Source organism: Phocoena phocoena, chromosome 4 (assembly GCF_963924675.1).
Source record: "Phocoena phocoena chromosome 4, mPhoPho1.1, whole genome shotgun sequence".
In the NCBI taxonomy this organism is placed as follows: Eukaryota; Metazoa; Chordata; class Mammalia; order Artiodactyla; family Phocoenidae; genus Phocoena; species Phocoena phocoena.
Window position 1 is genome coordinate 16,883,112 of NC_089222.1, and position 19,770 is coordinate 16,902,881.

A 19,770-nucleotide genomic window follows, 5' to 3' on the forward strand; every position below is an offset into this window, starting at 1 on the left:
CAGTTGTCCAGCGTGGGCTGGGCTCTTCCCGCAGTTACACCCGCATCGGGATATGTAGGATTCCACTGCCAGGCACGGCCCACCCAGTGGGGACCAGGGCCTGGGAGGGCCCTCCTCTGGAGCAGCAGTGGTTTTGTGGGTTGCTTTTTTTTTTTTTTTTTTTTTTTTTGCGTTATGCGGGCCTCTCACTGTTGCAGCCTCTTCCGCTGCGGAGCACAGGCTCCGGACACGCAGGCTCAGCGGCTATGGCTCACATGGCTCACGGACCCAGCCGCTCCGCGGCATGCGGGATCCTCCCGGACCGGGGCACGAACCCACGTCCCCTTCATCAGCAGGCGGACTCTCAACCACTGCGCCACCAGGGAAGCCCCTGGGTTGCTGTTTTTGCTGTTTGTGTGTTTACTTCAGGGACGTTAAAGGAAGATAAAAATAGGAGGAGGTAGCAGTGGGAACCCAGAGGAATCTACTGTACTTTCTGCCTGAGAGGAATTCTTCCTGTCTGCAAAGGTCTCTGTCTCAAGTCTGCGAATCCATACGGCTCAACACTGTTGTATAGCTCTCCTTGGTGGCCACTGCCTGTCAGGTGGCCTTCACCTTTTCTCTCACACTGTCTGATAGACCAGCCTATGGTCCAATTACTGTAAGTGTCAAAGCAGTTATAGGGGCAAGATTAGAACTAATGAACTGGTATGCTTCCTTCTACCAGGCATTGGAACTATGTACCCTTTTTACTTTGGCTGCTAGGAAGCTCATAGTTAAGTTATATACAGTGTTGCTGCTACCTCCCTCAGTCTGGATTTTTTTAAACATAGATAGTTTTCCTTATAATTTGCTATTTTTTCTTGATATTATGCTAATGGTTTTTGGTCTTGATGTGCTTGTGCTGTTACTGGAAACCTGTCAAGATTATTTCTGGAAATAGATGAGTCAGAGGTAAGTAAATAAAGATAAGAAAACCACAGAAGCCACCACAGGCTCCTCCAACTAGAAGGCAACTGAGAGAGCATCTTGTCCAAGTTCTTTGTCCTCCTGCTGCCTGAGAACCATCTGTCCGCAGAGCTGGCTGTGGAAGCAGCCTTGTCCTGTCCTCTCAGGGGAGGATGGTAAATGGGTGTAGCCTTGCCTGTGCCCTCCACACAGGCTTAAAGGAATAAGATGCATCCTCTCCTTAGGGCATCCTCAGGGGAACTGTACAGACTTCCCAGTGCTCTTAGGAAAAAGAACATCCAAATCCTAACCTGACCCCTGCCTGCTCCCTGGCTGAGCTGGGTATGACACTTCTCCTCACTCCCTGGCAGCCCTGGCCTTCTCTCTTTTCTCCTGTGCCAGCTCATTCATGCCCTGGGGCCTTGCAGCTGCGTTCATTCTGTTCCTTTCACTCCCAGGTCTTCATAGTGTTTTCTTCTTCTGGTGGTTCAGTTCTCATGTCACCTCCTCAGGGAGGCCCCCAGGCATTCTCTGACCCATCAAGTCTCTTCATGGCATGGGTTACTTTCTAAAACTCCCTTGTGCATTTATTTGGTAGAATACAAACTCATGAGGGCAGGGACCTGGGCTGATGGGTTCCCCCCTGAATACTTAGCACCCGTGGCTGTGTCTGGTGTTTACTAAGTATTTGCTGAATAACCGCACAAACGACTGGACTTGGTTTGCTGCTGTCTGGTCCTGGGGGGCTGGGAGCCGTAGTGCTCTGAGGGCTGGCCAGGACCTCACCAAGTTAGCCTGGTGAGTGTGGGCTACCTGAGTGGGAGGCTGTGGCCGGGAGATACCTGGCCTTGCACAGACATGCCCCAGGCTGAGGCAGCACCCTGAGTTCTAGTCTCAGATCTGCTCCTAAATAGCTGCAGACTTCAAGCCAGTTGTGTGGCCATAGGTGAGTGTCGAGAGGGATTGAACCAAATGACCTCTATCACCACTTCTGGCTCTAAGCTTCCAGGTCCACATCACAGAGGCCCTCTGCCCTCGATTTATCTGGGCCAGTCCATGTGGCCTTGCAACAGTGCCAGGACACAGACAGGCCCATCAGGATCCTTCAGGGTGAGACTGGCAGTCCTCAGCTGAAGGAATGCTCTGGCTTGTTTCTGGTCTGAGCATTGTTAGGCCTCAGGAATGTGAATTTGTTGGACATCGGCCAATCTTTAATTGACTTTAGGCTGTAGACATCTGGTCATGACCCTAGGGAAGGGGAGGTGGAGAGAGGGTGGGTGTGGCCCAGAGGCCAGGATGCTGGGAATGAGTGGGGTGCAGCCCTGCCCATCCCGAGTGGAGGAGCAAGCTGCAGGGGCACACACTCGGCAGTGGCCCGGGGCCCCTCCGGCCCTTACCGGTTGCTTGGAGACTACAGAGCTGACGTTGATTTCACTGCAGCCAGCATGGCAAGGGGAGAGGTACTCAACCCCATCGTCTCCACAGACCGGGTGGAAGATGGAGTCTGGGCACGAGCAGTCCCTGCGGCAGGCGGGAGGCTGTGGATGTATAGAACTTGATGTGCTGCCAGCAAAACAGGAAACGGGAATCAAACAAAGCAAGACCAAAGGAAAACCTCTCCACTCCAGCCCAGCGTGTGTTCCCCGCCTGGTTGGTGTGCCTGTGCGCCTCTGTTTATCTTGGGCCAGTGCCACCAGGGATCTGAATTATGTCTATTGGAGCCAACAGTGAATTTGGCCAGTGCTCATGGCACCTCTACTTCTTCTGCTAGTAGGATCCCAAACTACTAGTCGTTGGAAATGCTTGGTTGGCAAATCCCCCACTTCGGAAGGGGTCGAGACAGCCAACCAGTCAGGACTCTGATGAGAGAGATGGCAGATGCTATGGGAGAGTCACAGGCAATAATTTCCCTTCCCTTCTCTTTCATCTGAGCTCGGGCTGAGGCCCCTTGAGGCAATCCAGGGTCTAGATGGCTCCCGTCTCTGGGTCTATGTAGCCATCACCCAGGTTACTCCATTCCCCTGAGCTTCAACCAAGGGATTTCACTGGCTGATCTCACCAATCTTACCATATCTGATATTCCTGATCTTCTTAGGGGAGGGTGGGGATTGGGGCCGATAAACCACAGTTCAGAGCTTTGCTAAAATAATTATACTAATCCTAGTTAATGGGCATCTCTCATGCTGCAGGCACTGTGCCCGAGGGCTTTTCATGCGTGCCAGCCATCGCAGTATTAGGGGTGCTCCTTTTGTGGATGAGGAACCTGAAGATTAGATAAGTAACTTTCCCCAACCAGTAAAGAACAGTGCCAGAACTAGGACCTGGTCTGATGACAAAGCCCCGTGCTAAACTCCCAGTGAAAGCCTTCTTGGTCTCTCTCAATCCACAGCCAGAAGACCAGGACAAACCAGGGGGTGGGGGGGTCCCATCCTGAGTGACACTCCCTTCCCTCATACCCACCAGAGACAGGAGAGTTTCTTGCAAAGAGAAAGAGAAAACACCAAGGCTGAAAAGTATGGCATCTCCAAGTATTGCAACCTCACCGGGCAAAATCTTAAAGAAGAGCTGTTGAAAGGTGGCTCCCAGGAAAAAAGTAACGGCTCCTTGCTCAGCACACTCCCTCATGGGCCTCAAAGCCCTTCCTGTACATGAAGCCAGACTTAGAACTTAAAACCATGTTGCTTTATGCAAACCGACAGGTGTACTTTACCTGCCCTCTTCCTCACCTGCCCTAATTTTTCAAGTCTGCCATCACCTTCCTTGTTCTTTCTCAGATCTTTGCAGGTCTCCGTCTCTCATCTTTCTCTGGCAGCTCAATAAGACTCTGTAATTTTAGCCGGTACAGAGTGGATGCTAAAGGTAGCTATTTCCTGGTTCCTGAGGCTCACAGCACTACAGATTCATCCTGAAACCAAACTAATTAGTTTTTGGTGCTTCTTAAAAAACCGAACCCTAACCCTGATTGCTGGTGCCCCACTAGGACCCTCTGATTTCTTCTCATAATTGAGCACACTATTCAAGATCTGATTTTCTCAGTTGCCACATAAGAGATTAGATCAGCAAGGGAAAAGGAGAGAGGACAGTTGACGAAGCAGAAAGGGAGACGTGTGGCAGCCACAGACAGGCTCTGGCCCCAGCCTCATTCCCACTACCTGCGGGGGTTGACCTCTGCCACGACTGGGGTGGAGCAGCCCATGAAGAACAGAGGGGCACAGAGGATCATGGAGATGGTGATGATGGTGGCAGCCACGCGGGGAATGGTTTGCAGAGAGAAAACAAAACGCTTCATGAGGATTCCTCCAAACAGCATCCCCAAGGCCGCAGCAGGGAGGTTCACAGCACCTACAGACGGAGAGAAGCTGGTCTGGGTGCACAGGCCTCGCAGTGTGTGTGGGCCGCACACTGAGCTGGACCACAGAGAAGGGGGCATGGCTTCCTGAAGCGACATTCAATATGATTAATTGCAATAGTAATAAACGACATTAATTGAGCATTTACTGCAGAGTTATCTTGACATGGCAGACTGCCCTGCCTGTGCCAAGAATAAAGACAGAAGTGGGGCCCTTGCAGCCAGAGGGATGTGGGTTAAATGTGCACTTATTAAGCGCCTTTCATTACCTGGCCCGTCCTTGAACTATGATCACATGGGGTTAGCAAGGCACTGGTGGCGCTCCCTGCCTGATGTGCTAGTCAGAGGCCGAAGGCTAGAGGCGTGAAGTCACAGCCAAGAGCCACACAGGAGGCCAGGGGTCACGCCCTGACCACCTTGCCACTTCCACATGGTCAAGCTCACCTGTGAATTGGGCCCCATAATTCCCTTGGGTACTTGGTGGGACCACATCAGTGCTTCTCACCCTCAGCTGCAAAAAACACCGATGCTGGATGCTGGACATTCTGCTTTCATTGATAGAGGGTGGGGCCTGGGCGTCCGTATGTCTTAAAGCTCTCCAGGGGAGCCTAAAGTGCAGCGGGGATGGAGAATCACTGGGCCCCATACTCCTTATCCAGGTGAATGTCTTCAAGTCATTGGAGAAGAAGGAAAAAACCCAGAGGCATCTTGCCCAGCCCCCAGTTCAATCCTCTCTCTTTCCTTTGTCTCCTCTGATGATGTCAGGGCCTTTGGGAGGCAGTCAGGCTTTCAGCCCCTCTGACAGGGTGGAAGTCATCCCCCAGCCTCCGCCCACTCCTGTCTGGAATGATAGGGGCCTAAGAAATCTGCCAACGTGGAACAATGCCAACCTAGACTGGCAACCTGGAAGAATGTCCTTAAAATTCTTTCTCTCAGGCAAGAACCCTCTGGCTCCTGCCTGTGTCCGGTCTGGGGGCTCCTGGCCCTGGGTGGGTGGCGGGAGGGCCCAGCTGCGGCAGCACCCGGGGGACTCACCGATAAGGAAGTTGGCATAGGCCGCGGAGGCGCCGTACTGCTTCTCCAGGAACTTGTTGAGGAAGGTGGAGAGGCCGGCAATGACGGAGGAGAAGGTGCACTGGGCCAGGACCACCAGCATGAAGAGCGGGCTCATCAGGAGGCTCAGGAAGATGCGGGGGAACCCTGCCAACAGGCTGCCATCAGGGCCGGGCCTCCGGGCAGCGGTCACAGGGTCCGCGACACCGGCCACTGCCCTTCCTCCCCCCGGCCCCCCTCCAGGCAGCTCCTCTCTCTTCCTCAGGGCAGAATCCAGGCCCCGAGCTGTTCAGTGGCCTGTTGGGGGCACACAGCCACTCGGACTCCACTCAACATGCTCATGGGCTGAATGAAAGGAGGACAGGCCTGGAAGAAGTCAGGCGGAGGGTGATTGTACATGATGGCCGCATCCATGGGAAGGGAGGGGAGAGGAGAACGTGGGCCAGGCGGTGTGGGTGGGGCGGAGTTTGGGTCTCCTGCTATCTGCACAGCAGCAGTCACCAGGGCCCCTGGCAGAGCCCCTCGTGAGGGGTTGGCCAATTTTAGACCACCTGCTTTTAGTGCCCCTCACCACACCTAACACCACTTGGGCTGGGCTACCCTGGACCGCCCCCACCCCAAGCCAGCCCTCCCAGGGCTGCCGGGTCACTCAGTTACGTTTAACGAAATCCACCAGGGAGCTTCTTGACTTGGCCTCTTCCATCTTCCTTGCCTCATCCGCTATGGTAGGAGTCCTCTGAAGGCAGCGAAGGGGGTGAGGGTTAATGACCCAGGTTCCCTGCAGCCACCTTCCCTGGGCCCTTGATCCTTCTGGTCTCAGTGGCTCAGGGCTGGGCAGTGGTCAGCCACCCCGAGTGTGGGTGGGAGGGCGTCCAAAGCCATCATCATCTGTGTGTCGGTGAGCCCGGTGCTTGGCCACCGACCAGAACGCATCCATGCCAGGGCCTCCCAAGATATTATTTCATACCTGGGCACATTATTTCATATCTAACAGCTGGCTGATGCCAAAAGGCATCTGAGTGGATCTCACCCCTCGTCTGTCTGTCATGGCTACACTTCTTTCCTGTCCTCGGATTCCAGGGGCTGTGGGCTTCTGGGACGCTCTGGTCTAGAATGACCTCTGTTTTCCAGCTCTCTCTTTCTGTCTCCTCTACGGAGTCCCTTCTTTCTTCTGGGCCCAAACTTGGGTCCTGTTCAAGGCTCTGACCTGGCTCTCAGCCTGCACTTTCTGTGCAGACCTCCTCATTGAACTTGCCTTCCACTTCTGAACTTGTTAGCTGCAGCCTGAGGCCCCCAGCTCTGAACCACCACACAGACACAAGGCCCCTGAGCTCTGACACCATTAGGATCCCCCAGGGACTCGTCAGCAGGCCTAGGAGCTCCCATTCATCTAGTGCTTTCTCCACGGTGGGCACCACACCCAGCGCTCTGCGTGCAACCTCCCATTCCTCACAACCTCCTCCCAAGATAGGGACTCTATCTCCAGTATTTTAAAGCGGAGGAGACTTAGGAGCAAGGACACTTGCCTAGGATCCCTCAGCTAGTTGACAAGTAGCAGAGCTGGATTCAGATTTGCCTTCCCCCAAAACCACCCTGATGTGCTGCCAACCTCTGAAATTCTTCCTCAAGACAAGCGGAGGCCCCTCTACCCTCGCCCCTCCTCCAGGCTGGGCCTAGATCTCACACACCTCATTGCCAGACGTCCAGCTCTGCCTCTGGCTCTGAACCTCAGCACAAAATTTTGCCCCTCTCAGCTCACTGCTGAGTCCTTCTCGGCACCCCCTCCGAGGACATCTACCCCTGCCCTTGCCTCATCTGTCCGGCAGCCATGGCCTTGGTCCTCAGCTGCATCCCCCATCTCTACACTGGCCTCATCAGATCTCCAGCCTTCATTCCTTCCCAACTCTCCAACCTCAACCTTGACCCAGCTGCCATGTTGTCACCTGAGTGGGCACCAGTTACTCAGAATTTCATGGAATCAGAACAAGTTTTAGAACCTTCAGTCTAAGGTCAAGGCCCCCACCCAGACTTCTCCCCACTGTTTTCCATTCTCATCCTTCCCTGATTTCTTTCCCCAACAGATATGACTGGAAGATGCAGGGCAGGGCAGTCGGCTCAAAGTATGCTCCACTCACAGCTCACCCTCACGCTCTGCAGCGCTAGGAATCCCCTTCTTACTCAGTCCTTTAGGATTAGACACGACCGGCCCTATCACATGCAAAAGTCAACTGCTCCAGGTCACATATGCAGCTTTTATTGGCTCTTAATTCTTTATCCCACTTTAGATGAACTCAGTGTTTCCCCAAACTACATTCCCTGGAGCCCTCCTAATCTCTGAGATGCTAACACGGTAAGGGAACACTGATGAGATACCATCTTTTGGAAATTCACAAGCACTCTCACCTCCCAAAGTCTCTCAGAAGTCCTGTATCATGAAACTTGTTTAGATTTCACCCAGAATTTACTTAACCTGCTGCAACTTCTCAGCTCTGTTTATTTTCTACCTCTACCTACTCTTATGAAACTCTCATAATAGGTAGAATTGTGGGTTCTCAGAAGCTTACCTCCATTCCTCTGGGCATTGCTCGAGGAAAGAAAAAAAAGGGGAAAGAGGTAACAACCAGGCAGGCTGAGGAAATGAGCAGACCCAGCCACCAGGCTCCTATCCATCGGGGGTCTCCGGGGCTCAAGTTAACTGCAGCTGAAGAGAAAACAAAGGACACAAGTGTTTGTTGGATGAATGTATGATCTCACCTTACTGATCGGGGGAACTTTCTTCCCATGATGCAGAAGAGGTAAGCTGTGAGCTAGCATCTTCATCCAGTTGGCGTTCTCTCTCCAGGCCACTCTGGTCTTCTCAGAGAACGGAGGCCACTGGGAGGATCAGTGAGGTTAACTTTGGCCTGCAAGCGCCATTTCATTGGTCAATTTTCAAACCCACGCATGTATTCTTGGTTTCCAAACCTGCACTCTTAATCACTGGATGCTACTGCCTCCCAACTTTATTGATCCCTAAGAAAGGAGGCCTCATAATCCTTAGATGCTCAAAAAAACAACCACCAACAGAGTAGGCTACCAGGCCTCTGAAGGAGATGCATTCTTCTTTGTAGTCTCCCATCCACGTCTAAGGGTCTGCCACTGTGTTTCTCTCTGTAAAGAAACTACATGGGCATGGAAGGAGGGAGAAGATAGCAGAACAGCCCTCAGCCCAACACTGTCCTGGGCACTGTCCCTGGTGGCCTAGGAGCTCAGTTGCTAGTCTCTTTGGGCAAGGAAGAGCCAGGACCCAACTCAGGAAGTGCCAGTGAAGGGCAAAGATGGCTTGACCCTGAGCAGACAGCTCTGTTAGCTTTGCCCTTTCATTTGAAGTACAGGTGGATGACCCTGAGCAGATGACCTTGTGGTCAGACAGTTCCAGGGACAGGAGTCTATGGGCTGTGGCAGCATGACTGGGTTAAGGCCTGCCCACATTCTTTGTGAGACAGGCAGGTTCTGATCTGGGTGCTGGGCACTGGGGGGTGGGGGTGGGGTGTTATTCCTGAAGGTCTGGCTTGGACCTGCCTTCCAGCCACATCTGGCCTGTGGGAACTTACATATCACCCACACACGCCCCACGCATTGCCCCCCTTGGCTCTGCCCGGATGGTTTCCTCCACTGGGAAGGCCTCTCCCATCACCACCTGTGTAATTCCACCCACATGGGATGCAGACCTCACCTCCCTCCCTGGGAGGCCCTCCCTCATCACCTCATCAAGTACTTTGTCTGTCCCTCTGTTACACTGCCAGCCTTCCCTGCCTTGTGGGAGGCTGGGGTGTGTAAGGCAACCTCACAATAACCATATGCCCTTGCAGGGTCCATCCTGGGGTCGGCTCCCTGAACGGTTAACTCAGTACGTGTGCTCCTGTCTATGGACTGTACTTTCTCATCCTAAGATACACAGTGGCTTCATCCAGATCACTTTTTAAAGAGCTCACTCCTGTCAACCTCAATATATATCAGGCATGTTCTAAACACTGCAACATCTCTATTTCCCTATCATTAGCCCCTTTTTACAGATGAGGAAACTGAGGCACAGCAAGGATGAAGGTACTTGCCCAAGATCACTCAGCCAGTAGAGGAGGTGGAACCAGGATTAGACACAGGCTCTCTACTACCTGTGCCCACATGGTTAAACACGATGTTACACCCCTCTGGATGGGAGTCATAATCCATGTGTGTACTCTATGTAGTGCTTCTTCTTTTCCCCAAAAGAGCTCTTACCAATATTTTTTTAAGCAGTCAAAACCATCTTAGAATCAAAGAATCATAGAGCTCTTTTTAATACCACCACCAAGACAGGCAGCTGTGGTGGCAACACCTGAGGCCCTGCCCTAGGTCTCAAGGTTTCCCGCTGCAGAAAGTGTGCTTTCTTCAGCAGCGCATCCCCCTTGCCCACCCCCACCCGCTGGAGAGAGGAGGCCCACCTGTCCGCTGACTACAGGAGGGAGGGAGGGAGTGGGTGGCGAGGGGGCCGTGAGCATTTAAAGTTCAAGCTTCATCCTTGTCCTGACTGGCTGGGGGTTGTGGTCCTGGCACACACTCACCTGTGTCCACTCTGCCGTAGTCCACAAAGATCTGTAGCATGACCGAGCCCAGCAGGTACCCGAAAGCCGGTCCGAATACAGAGATGGCAAATAAGATGGCTGGAAAGGGGAGGAGGAAAGGAGGCTGAGAGGGATTGAGAGGGTGGCAGCCTCGGGCTCTCTCCCTTGCTGAGGGCTTCCTGAGACATCACCCCATCTGTCCCCTGGCCCTGACAGGTCCACACCTGTGGCATTTACTACAGGCACTCAAGATCCTGAGATGTGCGGAACCAAAGTTGTTTCTCCTCCAGCCAGATGCCAGAGAGATCCGCTTGCTGGGACAGAAGCGGCCTCCTCGGCATTTACAGATGCTGGCCCAGGTGCGTGCTGGTGGGCAAATCTCCTTGCAGGTACAGTGTGGCAGTGGCAGCCCTGGGGGAGCTTGTGGGCCACAGAGCCTGTGGGTGTGGTCTGTCTGGTCTGGGCCGTGGGCCCTGAGGATGCTCAGTGTGGCTTTTTCTAAGGGAAGGATTTGGTCAGTCAGATGGTCATGTGCTATCTGCTTTGCATATGCTTCTTTGAGGCCAAACTTCTCCCTAAGTGGATGGCTCAGAGAACATGTGTGCCCAGCCTGTGCCCAGACGTGACAGACGCAGTAGCTACTGCTGGTCGAGGAGCTGCCCGGTGCCTGCCCTGGGACCAAGGGCTCACATACATCACCTCAGGTACTCCTACGTCCCCAGTGCACAGAGACTGTGGGCCCCATCCTGTTGGTGAGGAGCTGGGGCCTGGGCTGGGACTCAAACCAGGTGTGTCAGATCCCCAGACCTCTGCACGCATTGGCTGGGCCATGTCAGGACCCGCCCCCATCCCGCAGCCCTCTTCAAGCCCGACTCACAGATGTACAGGGGCGAGTTGTTGGGCTCCGAGAAGTCGTCCACATAGGAGATCCCGAACGGCTGGATGGGCACCGTGCCGATGCCTGCCAGCAGCTGGGCCACCACCATCAGACCCCACATGCTGCTGGTCTCCTTCCGGGAGTCCTGGGTGCTGCTGTGGCACCTGCTGGGGGGCAGGCCCTGCCAGTGTTTCTGACAGAGCTCAGTCTGGAGGCGGCTGCTGTTTCCTGCAATGAGACAGAGGGCGCCGGTCACCCCCACCCTGGAGTCCTGGCCGCATCAGCTGGCTTCGAGACCCGGACTTTCTCTCAGGCCTTCTGGAGTGGAGGGGAGAGGGTGGGCTCCCTGCCCTGAGGTGGCGCAGCCCTTGTCGGGTGTGAGAGCCATCCTCGTCTCCCGGGGATCCATTCCTTCTCCTCTCTGGGTACAGGTGGGGGGCTGGGCATGCAGGGATCAGTACCTTCCTCCCTGGGAAAGAGGGAGCCAAGGTCAACACCCAGGCTTGTCGGCCTTCAGCGTCCCTGTGCGCAGCCTCAGGCTCGGGCCCCCAAGGTGTGGTTCACTTTAGCAGGACAGAGGTCATTCTGTCCCACAGAAGATGGTGTCACCCCCAGCCTGGGATGCTCGCCGGGGGTCATGACCCCCAGAGCCCTCACTCCTAGATGAACCCGGCATTGGGTCACGCTAAAGAGCCCTGTTGTCAAAGGCATTGAACGTGCTTACCCAACCTGGCAGCTCCCAAGGATCAAGAAGCTGGGAAGCTGAAGGGACTTTGAGACCCTCTGGTTTAAACCCTCCTGTTACAGATGGGGGGCGAGGCTGCACCCACAGGAGCTAGGCTGTACCTTCTGTGAGGGCCCCAGAGGCCGCAGTGTGGCCTGTGGGCACCAGTGCCTATGGCTTTGGGGACCTGGCCAGGCTGGACTGCCCCTCCCATGCCACTGTTTCCCATTTGGCTCACACTAAACAAAGAGCACTGTCAGCTCTCCGGGGCCTTGACGGCTCCTGAGGGCTTCTTTCCATGAGATACCTTCTTTTCCAGCCTTGTAGAAGCCAATGGAAACCGCTAACATCACTGATCCCTCTCCTTGGAGTCCCGTTTCACTCTCATTTGTGGCCCTCCCAGAGGTGGCAGAGCTCTGAGCTGGGTGGGCCTCAGAGTCCCACAGAGAGGAAAAGTGAGGGCCGTGGACGGGATATGTCCATCACACTAGACTCTGCCCAGTGCTGTTGAGTTCCGGGCTACCCTGGACGGTGGGGCTGGGGAGGGATCTGCCCTCCTATCGTCCCCTAACCTCCCACAGACACACGTGCTTGTCCAGCCTGGCCCCAGCATCTCCTGTCCTCTATACTAGTGCCTGTGTAGGACATGTTTAAAAACCACTGGCCTAGGGGGCTCCCCCATCGATCAGGGGGCCCCTTGGCAAAGTGGGCCAAGACGCCTGTCTGGCTGAGGTCATCCAGACCTGACACCAGCCGTGTGCAGGGGAGCTGTGTGCACCCAGGCCAACGGCCAGCCCCAGACGTTTGGGAGTGTCCCTCTGTACCTTCACCCTCCCACTCCACACCCGCTGTCCCACCTTTCAATTCAGGGTTTGGATAGAGAGTGGTCTAACCACATGGGTAAATAGAAGGTGCCTCTTAGAATTAGAGTGGGGAGGTAGTCTTACTGACATGCAAAGACAGCTGTAACATCTTGTAGAGTCAAAAAATAACTAGTAGGGCTTCCCTGGTGGCACAGTGGTAGAGAGTCCGCCTGCCGATGCACGGGACGTGGGTTCGTGCCCCGGTCCGGGAAGATCCCACATGCCGTGGAGCGGCTGGGCCCGTGAGCCATGGCCGCTGAGCCTGCGCGTCCGGAGCCTGTGCTCCGCAACGGGAGAGGCCACAACAGTGAGAGGCCCGCGTACCGCAAAACAAACAAACAAACAAAAACTAGTAGTTTGGAGAAGAATATGATCCCTCATTTATAAAATGTATGCGGCCTGATGGAATATACAGAGAAAAACTCTGGAAGACCATGGTTCTCTCAGGGTGACGGGATTGTGATGATCTTTGTGTGTGTGTGCTTGCCTCAGTGTACTTTCTAATTTTTCTATAATGAACACAAGATACTTTTGAAATGAAGCAACAGTGAAAACTTTTAAATTAAAAATATTTTTTCATAAAAATATATAGCCAAAATGTAACAATGTCTCTCTCACTTCTTATTTCTTTGGTCCACAGCCATTGCCCTAGGCCTGCAAAAGTCAGGCCCATCACACTAGGGCCCACCCCACCTTCCCTGACGCCTCTCCTTGCTTGTGTATTGGGGCTTTCTCTGACTTACACGCTTTACTGTAGAGATCCAAGTTCCAGCGCCAGAATTTTTAAGCTTCTATTTACTGCACAGGCAGACACTGCCAAGGCTGTGACGTACATTTTGTCCTGTTCACAGGGGTTATTGGCCCACATAAGTGGCTGATCTGGGGCAGAGCTGGTATTTGAACCCATATGTGCCTGACTCAAAGTCCTTAATGAAATCGAATCTGAAATGGCAGTTTTGAAAAGACACAACACACATTTTTCAGGGATGCAGGAGCCAGGCCTGGGGAGATTCCTCTACCCATCCCTAGTTACATTCAAACACATGAGCCCTCTGACCTCTGTAAGTGGCTGGGAACTTCCTCCCAGGTAGAGGTATCCTGGAAAGGGGCTGGCTGCTGGGAGTTTTGCTGAAATCCGAGACAAAGAGATGAAACAAACACATGGTATAAAGAGTCAAGAAATTGGCTTTGGTGAAATAAGCCAGACACAGAAAGACAAATACTGTATGATCTCACTTATATGTGGAATCTAAAACAGTCAAACACAAAGAAGCAGAGAGTAGAATGGTGATCGCCAGGGGCTTGGGGGAGGGGTAACTGGGGAGGTGATGGTCAAGGGTATAAGGTTTCAGTTATGTTAGATAAGTTCTGGAGATCTACTAGACAGCATAGCGCCTCTAGATAACAATACTGCGCTGTATACTCAAAATCTACTAAGAGGGTAAAACTTAAGTGTTCTTAACACACACAACACTAATAAAGGGGCAGGAGGAAACTTTGGGGTGTAATGGATATGTCTGTGGCTTTGATGATGGTGGGTTTCATGGGTATATTCATCCTCAAATTCGTTAAGTTTTATACATTACTATGTAGAGCTTTTTACATGTCAATCATATCTCAACAGAGGTTTTTTTTTTTTTTAAAGAAAGAAAAATTGGTTTTAGCCCCAGGTAGCTGTATGGTCTTGAGCAAGTTTCTGAACCTCTCTGAGCCTCAGTTTCCCTTTAGGCAGGATAGGAAGAGTCCCTATGGGTCATTAAAGTGCTAGAAGGCTATGGTTCCAGAAAGGGGAGCAGGCATGAAAAGTTGGACATGCTGGTTAGTCAGCATGGCTGATGGCTGTGCCTGCCCCTTTGTGGGAAGGCTGGTGTGCCTCAGTGATGCTGCAAGGGCCTGATTCTCAGGATCGTCACTTTAGTCTGGAAGCACAAAGCTGTGAAATGTTCCTGCTGAGAAAGAGCCACTCCTCACCACACTCAGGAGCCCTCCCACCAACACTGCCCCATGTCCAACACTCAGAGACGGGGCTGTGGTGCTGGCAGACTCACGCCCATCCCCAGGGGGAGGCCCAGGTGGCTGTGGGCTGGCAAGGCCCATAGATGTTGGAGCGGCTGGACTGGGAGCCTGGGACCTGGGTTCTAGTCCTGGATCTGACTCCTCACGTCAGTGACCTTGACTTTGAGAGACCTCAGAGGATTCTGGGGAAGGGGCCATGCACTGTAGAGGGCGGGCGGTAGCCGGAGGGCCAGGCTCACAGCACACTCCGTGCCCTCAGTGCGGCAGCCACACGGACACCCCAGCGGGTGAGCGTTTACACGCTGTGGGCTGTGCTAGTCTTTAGAAAAAGACCCCACTACCCTTCTCAAGACCATATGGGCAGGTTCAGGAATGAGGGCAGAGCTGGTTGCCTGGCCCTGGCCACCCTCTGACCCGTGCTACCAACTGGCCAGGTGCAGCTGTGTGGTCACTCAAACGGTTGGCCACTCGCCCTGCTCACCTCCCTCTGCCAACTTTGACTGAGGTGACACACATCCAAAGGGCTCGTAAATTAAAAAGCTGCTCAAATGGGCAAGTTCTCAAATGGGCATTTCTTTTCAGAAGATTCAAACAAATTTCGAGTAGATTTTGTATGAGGAAATGAGCACAGTTTGGAGTTCCCTAAAACCGTGGGCTACTGTCACTTGCAAATGTGTTTGGCTGAGCTGCCTGTCTCTGTCTAGGTGTGACAGCAGCTCCCTGTCACATGTTGTCTTGTGGGCTATGGGGTGGCAGGGCCAGGTCTCCCTTAAGTGCAAGGGTGGAGTAAAGATCCCCCAAAGGCAAATGACCACACTGGGAAAGAGGTGCAAAGAATTGGCCCCTGCTCCCAGGGCAGCCACTGAAGGACCACACCCAGGCCCGTCAGCTCCCATGGACGATGCCTGCCTCACAGGGAAAAGCTGGGATGCTAAGACCTGAAAAGACACCTGGACACACCTCCCAAAGCCTTCTGTCTGCTGTGCTACATACATCATCAAAGAAGCAACCGCAATGTTGCCAAAATATTGGTCAAATCAAAGCCACAGTGAGATACCATTTCATACCCTTCAAAAAACAGAAAACGAGTGTTGGGTAAGATGTAGAGAAATTAGAGCCCTTGTGCATTGCTGGTAAGAATGTAAAATAGTGCAGCCACTGTGGAAAACAGTATGGAAGCTCTTCAAAAAAAATTAAACATAGAACTACCATATTATCCAGCATGTACACTCCTGGGTATTTACCCAAAAGAATTCAAAGCCAGGACTTGAACAGATATTTGTACACTGGTGTTCATAGCCAGATTATTCACAATAGCCAAAAGGTGGAAACAACCCAAATGTCCATCAGATGAATGGTTAAACATAATGTGATATACACATGCAATGGAATATTACTGAGCCTTAAAAAGGAAGGCTTAATACACATGCTACATACAAAATGAATGAACCTTGAAGATATCATGCTAACAGAAACAAGTCAGACACAAAAGTACAACCATTGCATGATTCCATTTATATGAGGAACCTAGAATAGACAAATTCATAGAGACAGAAAGCAGAATGGTGGTTGCCAGGCAGGGGCTGGGGGAAGGGGGAAGAGGGAGTTAGTGTTTAAGGGGCACAGTTTCCATTGGGAAAGATGAAAAAGCTCTGAAGATGGATGGTGACAATGGCTGTACAACAGTGTGAAAGTACTTAATGCCCTGAATTGGACACGTTTAAATAGCAAATTTTATGTTATATATATTTTACCACAATAAAAAATACAGCCTGGTATCCACAGCGTACCAGAGAGCATGTGGGGAGGCACCAAACCCAGTGCTGTTGGGGAGAGGGTTTGGGAAGGATTCCCAGAGACAATAGCCTCTGAGCTGAGAAGAATCAGCAAGAGACAGAAGAGCAGTGCTGAGGAGGGGAGAGCTCAGAGGTTCAGCGGGGTTGGTATGCAAACACCACCAGGGCGAGGCCCAGCTGCTCCTGGAGGGCTGCTGTGTCCCGCAAAGGGGCCTGGATTACATCCTAAGGAGAGCCCAGAGGGTGACGATCAGGAGGGGGGGCAGTACAGCTAACACACTGGAGGGATTAACCAGTTTTCTAAGGCCCGTGTGTAAAGAGCAGAACTGACCCAGCCAAGAGCTACTTCGGTGGTAAAATAGGTGAGGCTGCGTGTTGCATGAGAGGCAGGCAGGGAGTGCTGATCTACTCCACGGCTGCGAGCACGGGGATGCTCGGCCCACAGCGGGTGTGTGAGATACACAAGGCCAGGCTGGCTGTACGGAAGCAGGAGCCTCAGAAACAAAGGGCCAGAGAATAAGTGTTTCTTTTCAGAGCTCTAGTTCTTGCTTTTGCTGATTCTTATTATTTTACTAAAGTCACATTTATTAGAACATTGTTGCTGGCAAAATTATTTTTTGTGTGCCATTTAGCGGTCATCAAAGATTGTAAAAATGTTGACTGGCTTATTAAGTCTTTACATGGCATGTTGCACAGTGCACCAATGCCACAAAAATCCTCATGAAATTTCACCTAATGAAGTGTCCAGGAGGCAAAATTCTCTGGGGATCTTTTAACTGTTATCATTAACTTGTAGAACGTCAGATTACATGTCAGAAACTAACTGCCTTTATTAAAAATGTGTATTTGGGGACTTCCCTGGTGGCACAGTGTTTAAGAATCCGCCTGCCAATGCTGGAGACACAGGTCCGAGCCCTGGTCCGGGAAGATCTCACATGTCGCAGAGCAACTAAGCCCGTGTGCCAAAACTACTGAGCCTGCGCTCTAGAGCCCGTGAGCCACAACTGCTGAGCCCGCGTGCCACAACTGCTGAAGCCTGCACGCCTAGAGCCCTTGCTCCCCGACAAGAGAAGCCACCATAGTGAGAAGCCCATGTGCCACAATGAAGACTAGCTCCCCACTCGCCACAACTAGAGAAAGCCCACGTGCAGCAACGAAGACCCAACGCGGCCAAAAATAAATTAATTAAAATAAATAAATTTTTTAAAATGTGTACTTTAAAAGATAATCAATTGGCCCCAAATTAAATCCAAGTCTACTGAGATCTTCTTGGGCTATTCTACATTCCAAATTGATTCAAGATCTCCCAACAAACTCTCTAAATGGGGCCAAATCCACCCCAGACCAGGCTGTGACACAAGCGAAAGGGAAAGATCAGTTCCTCCACCTGGGAAGCAGCAGCTTGCTCTCCGTCCTGGAGGCGGGGTGCGGCAGTGGGGAGGACCCGCTGCTCCCTGACGTGTTGTGTTGTGGTGAAGGTGTTTGTCAGAGACAAGGTCTGAGCTTTCCAGGAACTCACGCCTGGGCCTCCCTGCGGTGATGGCCGTGGCCAGCTCACTCTGGTGGAGACAGAGTCTTCTAGAGTTTAGAACGTTAGGCTCTTCTCTTAAAAAGAAGAAGACAGGGCTTCCCTGGTGGCGCAGTGGTTGAGAGTCCACCTGCCGATTCAGGGGACGCGGGTTAGTGCCCCGGTCTGGGAGGATCCCACGTGCCGTGGAGCAGCTGGGCCCATGAGCCATGGCTGCTGAGCCTGCGCGTCCGGAGTCTGTGCTCCGCAGCGGGAGAGGCCACAACAGTGAGAGGCCCGCGTACCGCAAAAAAAAAAAAAAAAGAAGACAGTGATGGAGTGAGAAGACCTGTATCAGGACCCATTGGCAGAACGGTGGGACTCAGCTTTCTGCAGCCCACCCCACCCCTCTCCTCCCTGGAGCAGAAGAGCTCGGGCCACGTGAAGGAGAGAGCAACCTCTCCCCGCTCCTCAGGTGTTCCAGCAAAGGCCCCGCACCCAGTCCTCTCCTTGGACTTAGAGAAGCTCACCACCCTCCTTCTCCCACCTGCCCACCATCAGATCCTGTGATATGGTCAGAGAAACGCCTGCTTCTTCCAGCTACCACAGACTCGGGGGCCACCCGCCTCCGCCTTGAGGGGCCTGCGTAAGGGAGGGAGGGGGTATGTTCGAACTGGCTGTCAGTCTGTTTCTCATCTTCCCTGAGGCCCACTTCTGGAAGGCTCAAGTTTGTCAGAGCACATTCTTCTTCCCACAAGACACCAGAGGTCTAGCCGTGCCAGTTTTCACAGGGCTAACTAGAAACAATTCGGGACCTCTCCCCTCCTCCAGCTACCCCCCCCCCCCGACCAGCCCAGATGCACACCAGTCAACCCTCTGACTCATCCCACAATTTACATACGCAGAATTTCAGCTCTAATTTCTGAACCCCTCCGTGGGTTTGCAAAGTGGGGACGCGGTGGCAGAAAGGGCTACCTCCCTGGAATGGGACCCACGGAGATGGGTGGAACTGGGCAGACTAAGGCTTGGCCTCTCCATTGTTCAAGGACACACATTCCAGGTGCGGCCAGGCTGAGGCCAGCGGGCTGTCAAGGGTCTAATAAGAGGTCTCTGCACAAAGATACAGCGCTGGGGTCAAGAGAGGACCCTAGAAGGGTTGAGCAACATAGGAAGGCTGTGGCAAGTGGGCTTTCCTTTGAGTAGTCCTTCTTGTCTGGTAGAGGAAAGAGGGAATTGTGCCAGGAAACAAGAGGGCAGCACCTTGAGAGCCACCCATTACCTCCCTGCTCGGAAGGGGGCACCGTTTGCGGGTGAGTAGGGCCACATGAGGAGGAGGTTAGCAAGGCCCAAACTTCAGAAGCGACCCATAAGAGAACAACAAAGGCAGCAGTGTTTCCAGAGAGTATTCTGGAAGCGTGGCCAAAATACCAAGCCTCGAGCTATCAGCAAACTCCTGGAACCTCATTCAGAATGTTCCACTCTGAAAGACCTATTTCCTCATCCTCCTAAATTCGGCCACTCAACAGTTCTTCCCGAAACTCTGGCCACGCCCACCGGCCAGCCTGGAACAGGCTGTCCCGAACTTACCCATGATTGAGATCTCAAAGTCATTTATAAAGTGACCTGTTTGCATATCAGAAGTGATTGGGTCCCCATGGAGTTCACTTGTCAGTCCATCGTGCCCCTGTGATAACATGTGTTCTCTTCCAACTAGACTAAGCCTCCACTTAGAAAATGATTTCTATGGGCACGTGCATTCTGACTTTTATTTTGGGAAACTAGGAGAGCATATTCTTCTGCACTAGCTGGGGGTTGACAGCTGGTGGAGCAGTGCAAGGAATTCATATTTTGAAGTCAGACAGACCGGGTTCAAATCTTGGTTCCACTGCTCACCGGTCAGGGGACTCTCAGAATCTTAGTCTCTTCATCTCCAAAACAGATACAGATAATCATACCTACCTTGTAACATTCTTATTCAGATGCAAATGAATAACAATGTCATAACCTGGGATATAGTGATCACACAGTAAGATCCATATTCATCCAAATAGGCCAGAAATGGAGAAATTTAAACA

At 52.5% G+C, this 19,770-nt stretch overlaps 1 protein-coding gene across 1 annotated transcript in view; it reads right to left on the bottom strand.

Annotated features, from left to right (window-relative positions):
• The window catches only part of SLCO2A1 (solute carrier organic anion transporter family member 2A1), a 76,230-nt gene that overhangs the window by 7,438 nt on the left and 49,022 nt on the right, over positions 1–19,770 (bottom strand). Inside the window, exons 4-10 of the mRNA XM_065876214.1 lie at positions 10,790–11,017; positions 9,913–10,011; positions 7,894–8,030; positions 5,987–6,065; positions 5,312–5,476; positions 4,080–4,269; positions 2,325–2,490 (exon numbers count right to left, since the gene is read on the bottom strand). Of these exons, the coding sequence (XP_065732286.1) occupies positions 2,325–2,490; positions 4,080–4,269; positions 5,312–5,476; positions 5,987–6,065; positions 7,894–8,030; positions 9,913–10,011; positions 10,790–11,017 (1,064 nt within the window). The remainder of the gene's footprint in view (positions 1–2,324; positions 2,491–4,079; positions 4,270–5,311; positions 5,477–5,986; positions 6,066–7,893; positions 8,031–9,912; positions 10,012–10,789; positions 11,018–19,770) is intronic.